Here is an 18,693-nt window from a genome sequence, read left to right on the forward strand (position 1 = left end):
GGGGTTCGATCACAAGGAAGATGGCTTTGAATTAGCTCATTACTGAACATGTCTTACTAGTAAAGCTGTGAATGTAACAGTGATGTGTTTGTGCTTGAATTTTTTCGTTAATTAAAACAAGGCAGAACAATAGGATGATCTTTCCGCCACGTGCCCTTCACGCACTGACTGACTGTTGTGTTGATATGTGTGACGCTTGCGCACAAAGTGCTAATTTACAATGTTCAGTATAAATAAAACATTCAATACACATGCGTAATGGTGTTTAATGGTTTTACATTCATATTTTCATACCAAACATAATACAAAATAATGGTATTCTGGAAATAAGCTTTAGTATAATTACATTGAATAATTTAAAGGTACAGTATGGAGGATTTAGGGTGATTTATTAGCCGAAACAGAATATAGAATTCATAATTAGGGTTTCACTAGTGTATAATCATGGCAGTAACTACTAATCATTGTGTTTTCATTTGTTTAGAATGAGCCCTTCTCCCCACTAGATGCCACCACATCCTACATACTGTACCTTTAAGTGATATATGTGCACACATACCAATCATAGGTTAAAACATTGCTGCATTTGGCTGAGTTATGAAAGCCAGAAGTGATACTAAATTAACAGTCGTTTGGGAGCCAAAAGAACTGGCTTGTATTGCCGAGCTGAGCCAAATGATCTGGCTCACTTAAAAGAGCTGGAATTCCCATCACTGGAATGTAAGATCTCCAGCAATTTCATAATGTAGTTACTTGTTGATATTTTAGCTAAACAGCCAATCAGCGTACAGCCCTCCTTTCGCTCCTGAATCTGAACAAAAGTGTATTGGATTAGAATTAGGGACTAATCCTGTGAGACAAGTGTAGATGCTGGGGTTTAGGTTTGCCTGTCCGTTACTGGTTTCATGTGACGGATGTACGGACACACAACTTTAGCATTAGACATTACCTGCCTGTAAATGTTCAAAAGCTAATCACCCACTATTACACATGAAGCAGAATAGTGTTTATTTGTTAAAATATATAATTATATGTGGAATACAATGACCGTATATGGATGCAATTTCTGTTAAAGTCTGATACAATCTAATTTCTTAATCAAACTGCAAAACTCATTAAATACGCAAGACATGGCATTCACTGAAACTTCTAACGGTACGTGGTGAACGGAATCACAAACTCACTAAACATCTGTCATAAAAAAAAAGTGTAGAAGAACCATCTCAATGGATCATTTCACTACTTGAATGAAAATGGTTGGGAAAAAAAAAACTGAACATTCAAGTAAAACCTGAAACGGAACTGTTCATATACTTCATTTATCTTAGAAGGTGCAACAAGCAAGATGACATCAATGTACACAAAACAGCATCGTCTTGCACAAAGCCATAAACACAAGTTATGTTTTTATTTTTTACATACTGCAATTTTGCAAGCGGAATTGACCAGTGCCAATGTATACAAGACTTGCATTGAGCTGACGATCAGTCAGCATAAATAGGTTCTAGCAGTGTGAATGCATACAGACGAAGCTGCTTGACTGAAGTAGAACACCTTGCTCATTCCACCTTTCACAGCTTTTGTACAGAATTAAAACCCAAATAAGCATACCTTCTCCAGCTTCCTCCTCCATCTAAAACAAGAAAACAATAACAACAAATCGAGAAAAAAAATAAAAAATACTCTGACATCACCGAAGTCAAGACATTTAAAAATAGAATCTATATCATCAATATTTTGCATAAAAACCTGCATCCTCTATTGGCCAAGGTTGTTAGTGGGCATCGGGCAGCATTCAGACTAAAGAAGCAGGGTATATTATGTTAGTGGTCAACGGACATTTGCAGACACGGCCCTCTACTCCACAAAGCACATATGGACTCAAGAGTAAGGGTGGCTACACACATACCGTTTTTCCCATTAATACCAGTGGTACTGAAGACTGATTATTGTGTTTAATCCTGTTGTTAAGCCTGGCTGCGCAGACATACAGATGTTCTGTAAATGAAAGCAGCTTCTGTAGTAGGAGCGTATATTATCCCTGGAATCGTTTTTTTTTTTTTTAAGAGGTGCTCGCTTCCTTTCTCTCTAGTTGAGGTGCAAGTGTTTGTACGACGTGGAGGGAAACACTCCCCCTTGTGAGTAAGTAAGCAGTCTTGGAAAAAGCAGCTCTAGCTTGCTGTGAAGTAGTCCTTGTCCCCTGTAGCCCATCTTCGTTCTATGTCAACACACTTGCTGCTGTGGCTGTATTGGGAGACACCAGCACACCACAGGGGACCAGGGGACCAACGCAGAGAAAGACAGTCGGTCCACCCAGCCTGTCCCACCTTCTGCTCGTTCAGGTAAACTTCTTCTTGGTTGCAGTGAAGCGCTCCATGTACTACAGTGCCAAAGACGAGTCACGGATATGAAAAAGAGAAGGAAAGGGTTTTGAGTGTGTGCCACAGATGGAAATGTTTTTTTTTAAATTTGTGATGGTTCGAGCATTATGGATATTCTGGTTGAATGAATACTTAATGACATCAAAAACCACATTGAAATTCCACCATCAAGATACATTCAGAAGTTTAGACATTTTGACAGGATAAGACACTTTACATTCAGTAAATATATGATCAATGATACTGAAACTTTGAACAGCCAGACCTTCTGTTTTTTAATCCCTCTTTTTTTCCTATTGAAATGAATGGTGGAAAGTTCACCTATTGTCATGTAATTTGCTGTGCCAGCTGTATACTAGGTCCAGTCAACCGATGGTAGCTGGCGAGATTATAGATAGAGCACGAAGCACTCATTTCAATAGGTTTACAAATCTAGCTGGTTATCAGAGATTTTCCTGAACCTTAAGGGAAACATTTTGTATAATCGTAGATATCTGGCTGGAGATTTTCTGATAGGAGACATACAGTGACTGGAAACGCCTGTGACATATGGCCCCCAGCGAGTTCACTTAACAACACAAAGTCATTGGGACACATGACTGGGTGCTCTTGTACAATCACTGCATACCTGGCCATCCTTGACTGTGGATAAAGCAATGATAAAAATCCAGACTTCGTTGGAAGCAGTATATACCCCAAAAGAAGTAAAATAGGGGTATAAAATAGCCTTGACAGGTTATTGCCTAGCCTTAGCATCTTCACAGGGAAAAATGACATGGACGGAAAAGGGCTGAGCTACAGGGTTGTGATGGAACTGATGAGAAGTTACTCGGGGGCTAATTAGTCTAGTTCAATCTAGTTCAAGATTTACTCCAGAATAAAACATATTACTGTGGGACCACTAGGACACGTATGAAAGGCTTTCCAAAACATATACTGTTATGTTACTATGACAACTGTAACTGACACGCACGACTCCACGCACTATCGCATGTGCACGCTCACACACACACACACACCCTCCAAACACACATACACACCCTGGTACTTTGCTCTTGAGGGAAAATGAATGTCAATTAATTACAAAACAATACAATCAAGTATACTCAGCATAGGCTACACCATAAACCATTAGACTCATTCTCAAAGACATGGGTTTCTTTAGTTGCTCAATGTATTATTGGACAAATCTGTTAGATTCCAATAAAATGTTCTGATTTTTCAACAGTGAGTCAATTTTTCCGTACCTTCATTGACACTCATTGTACCAGCAGACTCAGTGACATTTGAGGATGTCAAACTAATCTAAGCATCATTGACATTCTTCAAACGTAACGTACAATTTTGTAGCACTTTAGACCTTGGACTCAAATGGACAGATTTGCCTTGCCAGCCTTGATCTGGGTATGTTATGTAACTGTCAACTCATTTTGAAATGTTGTTTTATTAACCATAAAGCCTACCGTGTGTTGTATGCTCACGTGTTCCAGATGATATAATTACAATAATCAGCATTTGGGCTGTATAATCTGTCATTTGTTGGGCAAGGGTTAGCGATCCTCTGTTGCTGTCGAGCAATCAAACTTTGCATGTCCTTGTGGAAATACATCTCTCGTATTATTCTAAAATGCCACTGGCTCTGGTCCAGTGAAGACCTGGCATAAAAAAACAGCTACTGACTATTCCAAAGCATTGGTAGCATTCCTATGAGTGATAATGAGACTATTCTGAAACATGAACATTTCTGAGCATATCTGATGGAGATCATTTCGAAACACTGTTAATGACTTCAGAGTGTATATTCAAGTGTCTTGTATTAATATATACCTTGTATGAATCATGTGCTTATGTAAGCAGGAACATGGCTTTTCTGTGTTTCTGTGTTTCTGTGTGTGTGTAACTTAGATTATTAGGTGCCACTTAATCTGCATATGTGCAAGAGCATGTTTGGACCAGAGGTGATAAGAAGGGTCGAACTGTGCTTCTTTCGATCTTGTGCAAAACTGACATCCTTGCAAGACAGGGAGCCTCGGATGTCAGAGACCCACCACGTGGTTAACCCTGCTGACAAATTGTTTTGGCGCCAGAGAATGCTAAACTTCTATCTACGTGTATGTGCAATGTGTTTAATATGGCTTCTCTCTCGTCTGCTGCAGTGTGGGAGTGAGAACAGGCTCCCTCTTTCTCTGAGAGAGGCCCCGTGTCTCTCTCTGACCTGCCGGGACGTGGGTGAGCCCAACGAGCTTGTTGTTGTTTAATAAATATACTTATATGCAACTCCGGAGTCCTGAGGTAACTTGAGTGAATTTTCACCTAACAATATCGCACACAAAGTAAGACTAGGAAGCTCATAACAAAGCACTGGAAAACAATTTAAAAAATGATGAACACCCTATAGACCCCTCAACAACTATACCACAAATATCCGAAATCCACACCAGCAAACATGTGTCCTTTAGACAGACGTCATTCATATCCACCCTCTCTTACCTTGTCATAGCCCTCGAGGTCCCGCATCATCTTGACCTCGAAAAGATTACCCTCCAAAGAGATGAGGGACACCTGGGAGTCGGTGAGGATGGGGATGGGGATGGAGGCGAGCTCCAGGCAGTTCTCCTCGAGTCGCAACACCTTTAGCCGCGGCGTGCGTGAAACCTCTGGGGACACCACTGAAATCTGACCAACACAGAGAGAGAGAGAGAGAGAGGGGAAGGAATGCATCTCAACTTACTGGCACATGCAAACAGATACATGTTCAACCATGTGTCAGACACAAAACCAAGTGTTCTGCTAGAAAACATGCACACACAGTTACACACAATACAAATCTGGTTAAATGTGCCAGTGGTCTTTCTTGTCTGTAAGCCAAACCCTCAGCTGCTGTGTTAGAACTGTGGTCCTCATTTTCAATGTTCCTAATTGAATTTTTTGGGTCTATAGAATAGATTTACATGTTGTTTCAGGCAGCTGAGAAAAGTGGTTTCTGCGGGAGAGAGTTACTTCCTCTGGCATGTATTGGGGCTTTTGTAACTTTGCAGACCATTTACATCATGCACACAAAGTTATACAGCACACTAAAGGAAAGGGGAAAACCGGAAAAGCATAACAGGTCCGCATTCATTTCAGAGCCCCAGATACAGTTTTCCTAACATGTGAGTCCAAAACATTGCCCGCAGAAGATGGTGGTTTGTTTGATCTGCGAACTCTTCATGAATAGAAACTGAAATTTGTGGTTAGTTACCACTTTCCCTTTTAGCTCTGCCCTGCTAGTCACACCCTCTTACTTGTTGTAGGGTCACATTTTACAGACCAGACGGTGTCAACGCAGTTTGAGGTGCCAAATCCAGAAAGATGGAAATTAACTCTGTTTGCATAAATACATTCATGCCCATTGTGCTATGCGATCATACTGGTATAACCTTAAAAACATTTACTAACAGCATGACTACATATACAATTATATTTCCATGGAACTTAATAAACAAGGGACCAATAAAGAAGGGACATGATGACAACCTTCATCTCCCCTGTTAGGTGAAAATTCACCCTTAAGTTATTTCTGGACTCTGAAGTTGTAGATCAGTATATTTATTCATTAACAATTGCAATCGGGCTCACTCACAGCACAAGGATGAAAGTGAGGTGAAGATTGATCTAATGCTAACGGCATAAATGTTTAATCATAAAGTTCTCGACTGAGCTTCTAGTATCTTCTCAGGGTCGAGAAAACAATAAGTGGCGCCAGTTCATCAAAGTTACACATATACACAGAAACACAGAAAAGCCATGTCACTGTTATAAAAAGCATAAAAGGTCATTATTAATACAAAGCACTTGATTCATATATTCTGAAGTCATTAACAGTGTTTTGGTAATTATCTCCATCATCCCCTCTCACCTGGTTCTGGTTGAGGTTGATCTCAATGGCCTGTAGTTCGTTCGCTTCAGCGGGCAGCGCCCGAATGTGGTTCTTGGACAGGTCCAGCACATCCAGGTGGCGCAGGGTGCCCAGGCCGCTGGGGAACTCCAGCAGCTTGTTGCCCGAGAGGCTGAGGGTGCGCAGGGCCTTCAGCTGGGCCACACAGGCTGGCAGAGTCTGCAGCTGGTTGCCATTCAGAGAGAGGGTTTCCAGCTTCTTAAGCTTCGCAATTTCATTGGGCAAAGTTGCTGTGTGGGCAGGCAGGAAAAAAAAAAAAACAGATACACAAAGTGAGCAACCACAGGTGTCAATATCTTTATAGGTTAATGAAGATGCCGCCGTGCTAGTGGCAGCCTGTTGCAGCAGCTCCTGTCAACGTGTTGTGTTTCTTGTATTGTTCTTGTAGTTATATTGCACTTTTTTTTGTCAAAACACTGTAAACGAAAGATTTTTGACGCCGATATGGATACTGTGCGGCTAAACACATTTCTGTTGATACTCCTGGCACTTTTAACTTTTGTTGTGTCGGGTCACTATGCCAACAGAAGTGGGGTATTGTTTATCTCCGAGACCAGCTGATTGCGCTCTCTAAACCTATGCTACCACCCAGACTGTACAGGCAGAGTGTTAAGAACAATGGAGGGGGAATGTAGTGTTTGTGAACAACAGATGTTGTTACTGTGAAGGAGCGTTCCTGTAGCCCAGACATCAAACTGTTAGCCATGATTTTTTGTCCGTATTATCTGCCTTCCCAAAAAAAACCTTAAACAGCTTCAAATGATACAAAATGCAGCAGCCAGAATTCTTACAAAAACAAAAACAACTGACCACATAACCTCTATACTGAAATACCTGCACTGGCTCCCAGTAAGTTACAGGATTGACTTTAAAGCACTGCTGCTTGGTTTCAAGTCACTTAATGGGATAGGGCCAAAGTAGCTATCTGACATGTTTCAGCAGTACGTACCACTCAGATCTCTCAGATCGCAGCATACATTTCTATTAGTAAAACCCACTGTCCAAACTAAACAGGGTGAAGCAGCACTCAGCCACTATGCGGTTCACCTCTGGAACCAACTTCCAGAAGACATTAAAAACGCTCCAACTACTTTCAGTTTTAAATCTAGACTAAAGACCAAACTTTTCTCAGATGCCTTCTGCTAACTGGCCATGAACAGTTCCTTTGAAGTATTATTGCTTACTGTAGTAGACTAGTGATTGTTATTATTCTTTTTATGCTTTTATTTCCTATATTTTACTATTTTTATGCCGTAATGTTCTCATGCTTTTATTTTCTATAATTTACTGTTTTTATGATCATGCACTGACCTTTTGCTTTGTTTTTATGTGAAGCACATTGTTGTGCATGTATGTGAAGCACATTGAATTACCACGGTGTATGAATTGTGCTATATAAATAAAATTGCCTTGCCATGGGAGTTCGCATCTTAGTTGCTGTTTACATTGAATTGATGATGTCACACACCAGTCACAGACAGACCAAATGCATCCAAATGCATTTATAGCTGTTTCTGGAGACAATTTGTCAACTGACCCACCAGAGAAGCTAAAATGCTGTACTTATTTATGCAAAATGTGGGGAAAGCATACAGCTCCATTCTGCCCTCAGTGCCCATCTGATGTAAGATGTTGCCCCATCATCAATATTCTGACCTTGGCCCATCTCAGACCTCAGGTGGGCACCTCTCTGGACTCACTGCAGTTTGCCTACCACCCCGAGATTGGTGTTGAGGATGCCTTCATCTACTTGCTCCAGCGAGCCCACTCTCACCTGGACAAAAGCAGGCGACACTGTGAGGATCATGTTCTTTGATTTCTTCAGTGCCTTTAACACGATCAGGCCTACCCTGTGGCATGAGAAGCTTCAAAAGATGCAGGTAGACCTCCACCACGTTCTGGATTATTGACTACCTGACAGACAGACCACAGTCTGAGGGGATGTGTGTCTGAGCAGGTGGTTAAAAGCACAGAAGCACCGCAGGGGACTGTAATCTAATCTTTCCTCTTCACCTTGTACACCTCAGACTTCCAATACAACTCGGGGTGCCATCATCTGCAGAAATTTGAATGCAGTTGTGGGGTGTGTCAGTGGTACACAGGAGATTGAGTACAGGAAACTGATAGACGACTTTATGGCACAGTGTGAGAATAACCATCTTCTCCTAGATGTGACCAAGACAAAGGAGATGGTGATGGATTTAGGAGGACCAGGACTAAGCTGAAGCTTAGTTATAGCTGAGCTATTTCCATCCTGGGAGAAGAGGAGGAGGGCTACAGATACCTGGGTGTTCAGCTCGACATCAGACTGAACTAGAAATGTAACACCGAGGCTCTCTGCAGGAAGAGACAGAGCAGACTCTACTTTTTGAGGAAGCTCAAGTCCTCCAACGTGTGCAGCAAGATGTTGCATATCTTCTACCAGTCTGTTGTGTCAAGTGCAAATTTCTTTGCAGCCATCTGTTGAGGCAGCAGCACCAGAGCCAGTGACTGCTCTGGAAACCCTGGACTTTGTTGTGGAGAGAAGGATGTTGCACAAGCTGCTCAACATAATGGACAACACTACACAACCTACTGGTGAGACAACAGAGTGTCAGAGGCTCCTTCAGCCCCACTGAGATAAGGAGGCTACAGGAGGTCAGAGGTCATTCCTGCCCACCACAACAGCTACAATGCCTCCCCCTGTGTCAGGTCCTCTGAGTGGCAATGTACAATACGCATTTTACATTTCATTTGCAAATGAATAGCAATCTCTTTGGGGATAAATAGATGACTCCATCTATCCACCCATCTAACTATACCAAACATAATTCTTCTTTTTATTGTAGCCTAAATAAGAGGGGAAACCAAACAAACAACGCACATTAAGGAAAATGGATGCTGGATTCTGCATGACCATGACAACTTTGCATCACTAATGCACTGGACGCAAACCCTTTCAGGAGGAAACGAAGATAAAAAATCAATGAGCTGCTAATTGCTCCGTCGTCTGAACTCATTCATGCAGATGTGGGTTCTTGACTCACTTAGTTTGTTAGCGTTGATGGTGAGGCTCTTTAAGTGTAGAAAGCTTCCTATGAATGGAGGCAGCGCTTCAATCTTGTTATTAGAGAGGTCGACAGTGCGCAGGTTCCCAGTCAATCTTTGAAGCTCCTCAGGAAACTGCAATACACAAAGAGTTTGCCGTTACAAACACCTTCATGGTCATTGCTGTAATACGGATGGATCATGCACCCCTATGCTGATCAAAGGCAATATAAATCAAGGATTCATCCACTGATCGATTTGTTACAAAACAAGACGACCTTCGTGGCATTGAAGTCAGTGATATTAACACCTACCTCTAGGAGACCTTTGCCAGTCAGCTGAAAGACGCCAGTCTTCTGGGACGTTTCCAGATGTGCTTTGAGCGCACTGTTACCCATTTACTGCTTTTATCCGCTGATGCGGTCCTGGCTGAACAGATCTTGAGGTCAATTTGCTACTAGAATAACTAGTTTACCACAAGCCTGGGCCTTCAATGGCTTGTGGGGTAATTGCTCTGAGCTTTTGACCTTTACGTCTTCTGGGTCCTTGATATAACTCTGTGAAAACAATTGTAAAACATTAGTTCGTGGACCAGTTTACAAAACAGAAAAAAGATCACGTCCATACGTGTTAATTGCACTACAATATTTTGCTACGGAACTTACATAACTTGAGTTACACTGATACAGTACAGTTCCTTACAGTACAGTACATTTATGCTCTGAATGGGCGTAATGCTATCTGATTCGTCTATTTGTTTTCTCTACAGCGAGCTAACACTGAGTAAAAGTTAGCAACCTGCCAGCGTGTCAATGCTTACCTAACTGCTTCCATTCACTCACAATATTGAATTGATGTACAAGTTACATTAATGTGTTCAACGTTGTACGCAACGTTACATACATGAAATACACATAGCTGTTGAACAGACAACACCCTGGAGTCGAGTTCATAATCCCTCAAATGGTCTGTGCTTGCTTGTCATAAGCAAGCTAGCTAGATATACAGACACATACCACAATTAGAACGCTTATGTTGCCACGGTAGCTGTTCAGAAACATATGAGTGACTCTCGGTAATGACCAACCATAACCTAAAAATGGGCGATATAGCAAGCGTCTACTTACTTTATGGATTCGTGGACTAATGCCAGCGTTGCTAGCTAGCTAGCCAACACAGGGCAGCTCACCAGCAAACAGAAAAGTGAGGCTTGGAAATATAAACAAAGCTTAAATCAATTATCCAACTATTGCAAAGTGTTTCTTCATCTCTCAAGCAAACCAAAAGATCTATGATATTTCTCCAAAGCAATAAAATGGAAAATGTTGACAATTATCTTGAAAACTCTATCAGCTCGATGTCTTACAGCTCCAAAGGAGATGAAAACCAGTTAGACACTTGCCTCCACAACGCCTAGTGGCAGTAATGTTCACTCTGGGTTAGCCCTGTGCACTCATGTTATATTTATTACTCAGAGGTGTAATGTAGAGTGTATAAGTAAACCGGAAGTTTGTAGTTTTTAACGTTAGTGTGGGCATGAGACGATTCTGATTGGACAAAGTAATTGTCAGTCAACCAAATTGTGGAGTCAAGTTAGTTTATATTAATTAGTTAGTTAGTTTAACATTTTCTACCACAAAAACACTCCATGCAACCATATGTTATTATTATTTTCATATCATAAAATAAACAAAAATGTCATATCCTTGTGAAATATATGTCGTTCGCTTAAATGAGTGGTTTATTTTATTATTCAGTGTCTTCCTTTTAAACCATTGTTTTGAGGGACTTTTGTTTTGAAATCTCGGCCAACTTTAAGCCATATTTGCTAACATATACTCTATGTACTCCTTATTGCAGCTAATTTCCTGTTTATAGACTGAAACCACATGGAGAAAAAACACATGAAATAATGAAATGCCAGTTTAAGTATTTAGGCCAGAAGCACACGGGCCCTCCCTTATGTGCCGAAGTTCTGCTTATGGTTTCTTCCTGTTAACAGGGAGTGTTTCCTTGAAAGGGCACTTGTAAGACATATAGGCTTCTGACCACTGAATTGAATATTAGTTCCATAACTGTTCAAAATGTAAATGTATAGAAGAAATATATAAATGTTGTCTTCCCACAACTCAGCTCTCAACTGAAAGCAACTGGGTTTGTCAAGGAGCATTCAAAACATGTATACAGTGTTGTTTACATATAGCATAGGGTACGTTCTTGATCACCTATCAATTGAAAACAGGACTCAAACACAGAGATATTAAAGTAATTTAATGACTCTTCTTATACCAGTATGGACGTTCAACAATGTTTGTATGTTTCCCTGTTATTTCTGGGTAGGTGCTTTGTCATCTTCTGGTGAGTCTGCACTTGTGGGCTCAGGTTTGAGTGAATACTGTGAAAACAAAAACAAACAGGGAAACAACAATGTCTACCCTTTAAGTAGGAGTCTTACAATGTGAATTGATTCTTAGGAACACGTTTTTAAAATAATACACCATAAAAAGAATCGGAGTGTGACCATTTCTTTTGACTAATTTAGAATTTTCATTATATAATGGACTGTGAGATAACTGATATAACTTTATATTTAACCATATGAACACAGTAACATTTTAGATTATACACTGCAAAGTCTGTAGCAAAATATTTGAATATCATACCTTGCTTTCCATTTTAATGTTTGGTGGGGACTTTACTTCTGTGAGGAATGCATGTTTGCAACCTGAGGATAGTATCTCCACATGAGTTACAGTTGTAGTAACAACAAAAATAATTATTATGATAATTGATTTCATAGTTTTTATTTATAAGGAATAAATAATGTGAAACAAAACAATCCAATTATATATTTGGATTTTAGAAAATATAGTTAATCTGCTGTGTTAATCTCATAAAAGGGATTTCCTAACCCTTAAACTGCTCATAAAGCAGTTGGGCGAGGACTAGGCTGTCTGATGTCTCAGGGTGGTCCTGAGGCCCTTGGAGCTTCCTCTTGGTCTCCTGTAGTGACATAAGCTCCTGCACAATCATCACTTTCTGTATGATGATGTCCTTGGTGCACAGTTTATGGACCTAATGGAAGCGGAAAAAAAGGTTGGTCCATGTTCTATTCTCAGTTGGACATCCAACGGTATTAGGTGTGATACTGCAGTCACGTGGATTTGTTTGCCAAACAGATTAAGCCTTGTGGCATAATATGGTTTAAAGTTGACTAAAAACACAATGTCATGCAATGCCCTAATCTGTCTGGGAGAAATTCATTTTACCAGAGGGGAAAAACACTACTCCAGAGGACGGTGAAGATGCAAACAAGGTATATGTTATGAATAAATAAATAAACATTATAATGGGTGGGAAGACATGATGTAGAAATGATAGACCGTTACCTGATCTTTGATTTTGAGGACCATGCCCTTGTCACATTCAAGTTTGTAACCATGCAATTTCATGAGCTCTTCGATATGTCTAATGAGACAAAAAAGACAGTAAGGAGGATCACTCAAAAATGACAATCTTAATCTGAACAAAGCTGTCAGTCACGATGAAGCGGTCAGGAATTCTTAGCGGCATGATTGATCACTTGTCAATCTCGCTATAATGTCTGTGTTAGCAAAGGCTTTATCAACACCCTCCCAAACGTCGGGCAAGCAGACCAATCACAGTTGTTGCGATCTGTAGTTACATCATGTATCGTATCTGCGATGTATAGTTACATTTCTGGGGAGGTGCTTGTCAGGCTACACTGTAGGGTACCCAGCTACACCTACCTACAGCGTAGATTCTACACAGAAGTATACTACATCGGCCCTTACAGAGAATATAGCATCTGACCATCGAACAGCTGTAACAGCTTATACTTCCACAGACGCGGCTATGTTTAGGTCTGAGCACGGTGCGCATTGTCACCAGGATGATGTGCGCAAAGTGTCTGCACAGCACCAAAATGTTGTCCACGTAGACGCTATTCAGATAGAGGGGTAAAAGATATGAAGGGGCAGAGCAAACTATAGACCTATAAAAAATAGCAGTCTTTGCTGTAGATTCACATAATGTAGAGATATTATTTCAAACACTGTGATTGTGATTGGCCTTGGGCTTGGGCTTGGGCGCTGAGAGACGTGTCCACAGCAGCAAAAGTAATACACTTTGGAAAAACACTCATCCCCATTGTGGAGCACAGCCGTTGTGAAGTATACGTAAACGTATATGTTGCATTGCGCAACCTATCATTTGTTTAAGAATTAAAACTGCCAAAGGAATGTTTCTGCGTTGGGGAAGATGTGTGGACACTGGGGCCCCATCGCTGCCGGCTCACCTGAGCACTTGGCGATTGGGCTCCAGTGCAAAACGTTCCTGCAGGACTTGCTGCAGCTCTGGCCCCCTCACCCTCAACTTCAGCAAAGCTTGGCAGGCAGCGACACGCACCCCGGGCTCCACCTCATGGTGCAGGGCCCACAGGAGGAGATCCCGCAGGGAGGGGGTGAGGCAGCCAATGTTCGCCAGGGCTGCAGCAACACACACGGAGCCAACATCACTTAAAACACTAAGGGCTGACTCACAATGGCTCAACAAAAGTCACCAGTAATTGGGAGTTGTGATCAAAATTAGAGCATGTCTGTTGGCATTTTTTGTGTTTTACATTGTTAAGTTGGACAGTAAAGGTGGGGATCTGTGGAAGCCCAACAGTGCAGAGAGGACATGGAAAGTTAAGACAAAAGTGTTCTAGGGCCTATAACCATCCAAATTGGGGAAGTGGCTTCAACAAATCCATGAAACAATATCCAAGTTCTATATCTGTTCTATATTTGTGTGTTCATAAATATATACCATGGAAAGACAAATATCAAAATGGCATTTAAGGTCAATTCACAAGTGTCAAATTGTCAATACAACAGTTGTTGGGTTGTTGGGTTGTTATGTTTGTTGCCATTTGTTGTTGGGAAGTGTGTAAGAGCCTTATCAGACAATGCCTATTTAGTTAATTGTTTGTTGTAGAAATGAATAATTCTGTACTCACCAGCAATTGCTGCAACTTTGACCTCCGGGGAAGGATCATTCTGTATCAAGTAGAGAAGCTGATTCATTACCTAAATCAGAAAAAAACATATGAGCACCGTGCTTTCAGAATGCAATAGTATCAAAGCCAATGAAAGCATAATTGACACTGATTGATTTTGCAGTAGTTATTTGTAGTATATGATATAGAGTATTATGATTATCTAAGGAGGAGAGAAACTGTCAACTCTAACAGATATATGTTAGGACGTATATCTTCCACACGATAACCTATTTAGCCAGAAATGGGAAACTATACAGATGGGTATATCCTATATACTTGGTAACATTCTATTCTTAACCAGGATTAAGGCAATTTATGGCCTTTTTCCTGTTTACACAAACACTGTACAGTATTTTAGAACGGGTCCAATACCAAGTAAGGCTGAACATACTGAATATATCCGGGGACAAAAACAACACTCCCCAGCCCTGGCACGAAGGTGTCTCTGTGACCCTCACCATGCTGTCCTTCAACTTGAGTTTCCCGGCGGTGTGGCAGCCCTGCGTGCGGACGGCCACAAAGCTGTCGTTCAGGCAGAGCAGAAAGGGCGGCAGCAGCTTGGCCGTCATGATGCGTAGCTGGCCGATGAGCACCAGCGCCTCCACCCGCCATGACCCTTGACCCTCCTCCAGCTTCTCACTGAGCCAACAGGAGTCAGATTAGACGATCACGCCTTTTAATCACGAGTCAATCAGGTGCGTACACCTTTTTCATACAGTATTTAGGAGATGCTTTCATGAAAAAAGTGACTTCCGATGCAGGGATCTTGCACATAAGTACTTGTAGTTGTAACATGAATAAAAGTGTGTCACACATGAAACAAAGACTGTATGTGTGGTAGATATACAGTATGTATAATATACCCCAAGTCATCTCATTGTCATTTTTCAAAAGATGAGAATGGTATTGGACTTGCAGAACTGGCTAAAATCCACCTTTGGATCGGGTCACGTCTTTTGGTCAATTCTCTTTGTACCTTCCCACCACTCTGACCTCTTTACTTCTAAATGTACTGCAACATAAAATACACTCAGCGCCACATTTAAAAAAAACTAAAATCTTCCTTCAAAGCATTGCTTTCGGATTCAGCTTGTTCTGCTCTGTGTATGTTTACTGCATGGCTGTCTGATTCTAGAACAGTAAATATATACTAACGGTGTTAATTATCGGACGGCGTGTGTTATCGGCAAACATTCGCGTTGTCATGTTAAGCCATTATTAAACTGAGCATATCGATTGTTAATCCATTATTAAACTTAGCATTTTCATTGTTTAACAGAATGGCCGATGTTTGACACTGTCCGATAACTGACATAGCTACGCTAGCTATTGATGGATTATTGAGTGTTTGCCACGTACCTCAGTTCATTGTGCACTTGTCTCCCCTTCCCCAGCTTGCCCAGGGCCTGTGCTGCCCGCTGCCTTACTTCATCGTTCCAGTCGTTCCACATCAGATAGATCAGCTTGTTTACAAGGTCCTAGGGGTTTTATTACTTGTATTACTTTTATTCTTTTCTATCATGATTTTAGTAATCCAAGTAGCCTATCGGAACATTCGGTTCTGATACGATGTTGATCATTATTTTACTCCATGTATTGCTCTTGCTGCTTGCTTTCATTGATTTTATGTATAGCACTTTGAACTGCAACTCTTGCACGAAATGTGCTATATAAATAAAGTCTTACTTACTTACTTACTCGGGCATGGGTACATATAACTACATTGAAAGCACCCTGTATACTAAAACATTAAATATACACGTACAATAATATCATAAATAATAATAATAGTAATAATAATAAATATATAGTCTTGATGATTATGTTATATTAGGACTGCTCTCTCAAATGCAGTGTGTCTACCTTGTTAATTGGACCCTTCAGGCGAGAGGTGGTTTCACAGGCCAGCAATCTGGTCTTCCATCCGAGACAGTTCAGCTTCTCTGCCAGCAGAGAGCGCACTAGAGTCTGCAGAGTGGCAGTGTTTTACATGAGTGAGAGCCCAGGAGAGAGTCGGACGGCTAAGTAGGGCTGTTATAAATTAAGCGTGCAGAAAAGGATTAATGCGGCAGAAGACATAACAAACCGTCTTGCTGCTGAGGCTGGATAGGAGCGTGGCCGACTGCTCCTTGTCTCCCATGGCCTCGCTCAGAAAGTGCTGAGACAGAATCCTCTGAATGACTGCCGGGCTGGCCTCCCCCTCCATTGCTAAGCACTGAGCTGCCAACCAGCTGTCCGCTCCCAGACCAGCAACATCTGATCAAATGCACAAGCCCTGTTAATGTTATTGTTATTTTATTTAGAGAGCAGAGGAAGGCCATAAAAGTAAGCCTTTGGGTGTTATTGTGTTATTTATTAATAAATTAAAATATGAATTAAAAGATACAATGATGACTTTAGTGCCATTGAGTTTTCCCTGTAGTAACATCCATCCACTTTAAATTAATATCAACCAACCACTTCACCTGTAAATGGGTAAATCCCCTGGGTCTTGTGCAGTCTGTGGATATAACAAGCTCAGAGGTCTTACCTTTGTGCAGGGCACTGCGGAGAATTTCTCTGGCTCTGGCATCAGGTGTGCCCATGGCATAGTGGCACACAGCAGCTGCCATCTGTACCCTCGTGACAGGGTCATCCAGCGCTGAGACAATCAGTGGCAGCAACTCTGGAGGAACTGGATGCACGTCCCAGCTACGCCCGAACTGAGCTGAGATAGCAAAACAGCAAGGAGATCACCACAATCTTCACTGTTATTACCTGCTATTACCGGCTACCAGCCTGTTGTCTCGGAGGAGGTTTTAAGAGGGTGGGTCAAAATGGCCGTTCATCAAGCCCCTGATATCAGTATCTAACCAAAGTCATAACTTATACTTTCTCATAAACTTTAATAGTCTTTTATAATATAATTATACTTCGATAAGCTGTCATATTTTTTTTTGTCACATTTGTGTGCTAATTTTCATACCAATATTTTGATCGGGTAAATTCAGCGGATCATTTTTTGAGAGAAAGCGAACAACCCAAAGGCTCACCAGCATCCATCGGGTCATCCGCCTGCCTTGGCCTGTTCACCGCTCCTGAGGCGCAGGTTGCTATGGCACCCAGACGGACGTGGTAGTGCATGTCAGTCAAGGCTCTTTTCAGGCCTTCAATGGTAACACTTTGCCATGTGGTTTCTGAATGGGGACGATGGTTCAATTATTTTATCAGCATTTTTAGTGAAATAAACTAAAGCAAAGTAGGCCTATAGTTTATCCACAGTTTGTCAGAATTGATTTGATTAAGATTGCCTGAATGTTGTTTTAATTTGTACATTGGAGTTTATTATTCTTTGATATCTGTGTCTAAGTGCACAGAACACATTTTAAGTGTGTGTGTGTGTGTGTGTGTAATGAAGGAGATGGAGGGGACATACTGATCATCCATGAGCTTCTCCACTCTTCCACAGCATAGCGAAGGGAGGAGAGCTCCATCATGGGCTTATAGAGCCGCCGCTGCTTGGGCGCCACGGTAACCGGGTCACCGTTGTCAAGTGGTATCAGCCCAATCTCTGTAGCGTAGTCAGCACTAGTGGGCAGGTCCACCCATCTCCGCAGTCCCCTTTCAGTCCGTCCTATAACTAGCAACAGCGCCAGCATGTTAAGGCTAATTCAAGAGTGCCGGATAATGTACATACTATGAGTATTAAATGACAACAAACAAAGACTTGAGAAATTAATTCTACTTACAGTACAGTATGTTAGACCATCGTATAGCACACACATGCTGTTTCATTAAGCTACCTTTTTACATGTCTTTTTGGTATGTGTGTGTGTGGGTGTGTATGTGAGTGTGTGTTCAATTTGTTGTTTGAGACAGTGGCTGTATAAGAGTCTATGAAAAAAATCAGATTGCCTATCAATAATAACACTAATCAGTGAGCAACCTTCTCTCTGTGGTTTTTTGACCTCCTCCAGTGTTGTCATAAATGTTTGTGGTCCACAGGGGTAGAATTCCTGAAGATGCTTCTGGTACTCTGTGTTGTTGTCCATGATAATTCGGTCAGGGTTCTTCGTGAGTATCTGATGGACTGGTTTTGCTATCCCTGCAGAGACATATTTTGGAGTCTGAGGGGGCTCAATGTGCTTCACCACAACATCTCCTGCCGTCTGATTTACCCCACCGGGCTTGTCTGTGATAGTTGTCGGGAGGGAGTAGCCCTGCACCCTAACAGGGATAAGCAAGGGAGAGGCGCAGATGAAATATTAGAAGAACAAATTAAGCATTTGAGGTATTCAGAGAGTCTT

At 41.4% G+C, this 18,693-nt stretch overlaps 2 protein-coding genes across 3 annotated transcripts; both read right to left on the reverse strand.

Annotated features, from left to right (window-relative positions):
- Positions 1–991: 991 nt before the first annotated feature.
- lrrc57 (leucine rich repeat containing 57) lies at positions 992–10,792 on the reverse strand. Of its 2 annotated transcripts, XM_031580620.2 has the most exons (7): positions 10,712–10,792; positions 10,473–10,554; positions 9,660–9,902; positions 9,345–9,480; positions 6,280–6,548; positions 4,872–5,057; positions 992–2,380 (listed from the first exon to the last, which is right to left on the reverse strand). In XM_031580620.2, the coding sequence occupies exons 3-7, from the start codon at positions 9,741–9,743 to the stop codon at positions 2,339–2,341; spliced, it is 717 nt and encodes a 238-aa protein (XP_031436480.1). In that variant the 5' UTR covers positions 9,744–9,902; positions 10,473–10,554; positions 10,712–10,792; the 3' UTR covers positions 992–2,338. The 2 variants fall into 2 exon arrangements, with proteins under 2 accessions (XP_031436480.1, XP_012682256.1); XM_012826802.3 differs by having other exon boundaries at positions 10,473–10,788.
- Positions 10,793–11,671: 879 nt separating this feature from the next.
- heatr4 (HEAT repeat containing 4) lies at positions 11,672–15,920 on the reverse strand. Its single transcript, XM_031580541.2, has 8 exons — positions 15,767–15,920; positions 14,866–15,046; positions 14,366–14,435; positions 13,664–13,853; positions 12,735–12,813; positions 12,258–12,420; positions 12,009–12,070; positions 11,672–11,740 (listed from the first exon to the last, which is right to left on the reverse strand). Exons 1-8 carry the CDS (start codon positions 15,856–15,858, stop codon positions 11,672–11,674), a joined length of 906 nt encoding a protein of 301 aa, XP_031436401.2. The 5' UTR covers positions 15,859–15,920.
- Positions 15,921–18,693: the final 2,773 nt, after the last annotated feature.

The sequence above is a fragment of the Clupea harengus genome, chromosome 14 (genome assembly GCF_900700415.2).
Source record: "Clupea harengus chromosome 14, Ch_v2.0.2, whole genome shotgun sequence".
Taxonomy (NCBI): domain Eukaryota; kingdom Metazoa; phylum Chordata; class Actinopteri; order Clupeiformes; family Clupeidae; genus Clupea; species Clupea harengus.

Excerpts from the sequence above, each read along its gene's own strand:
- lrrc57 (XM_031580620.2), bottom strand. The coding sequence starts at position 9,743 with ATGGGTAACAGTGCGCTCAAAGCACATCTGGAAACGTCCCAGAAGACT. Across the intron at positions 6,549-9,344 it reads CATCAACGCTAACAAACTAA|CAACTTTGCCCAATGAAATT; the intron begins GTGAGTCAAGAA and ends CTGCCCACACAG. Across the intron at positions 2,381-4,871 it reads ACCTCGAGGGCTATGACAAG|TACATGGAGCGCTTCACTGC; the intron begins GTAAGAGAGGGT and ends TTGGCACTGTAG.
- heatr4 (XM_031580541.2), bottom strand. The coding sequence starts at position 15,858 with ATGTGGAACGACTGGAACGATGAAGTAAGGCAGCGGGCAGCACAGGCC. Across the intron at positions 14,436-14,865 it reads TCAAGTTGAAGGACAGCATG|GTAATGAATCAGCTTCTCTA; the intron begins GTGAGGGTCACA and ends TTTCTGATTTAG. Across the intron at positions 13,854-14,365 it reads CAAAGTTGCAGCAATTGCTG|CCCTGGCGAACATTGGCTGC; the intron begins GTGAGTACAGAA and ends GTGTTGCTGCAG.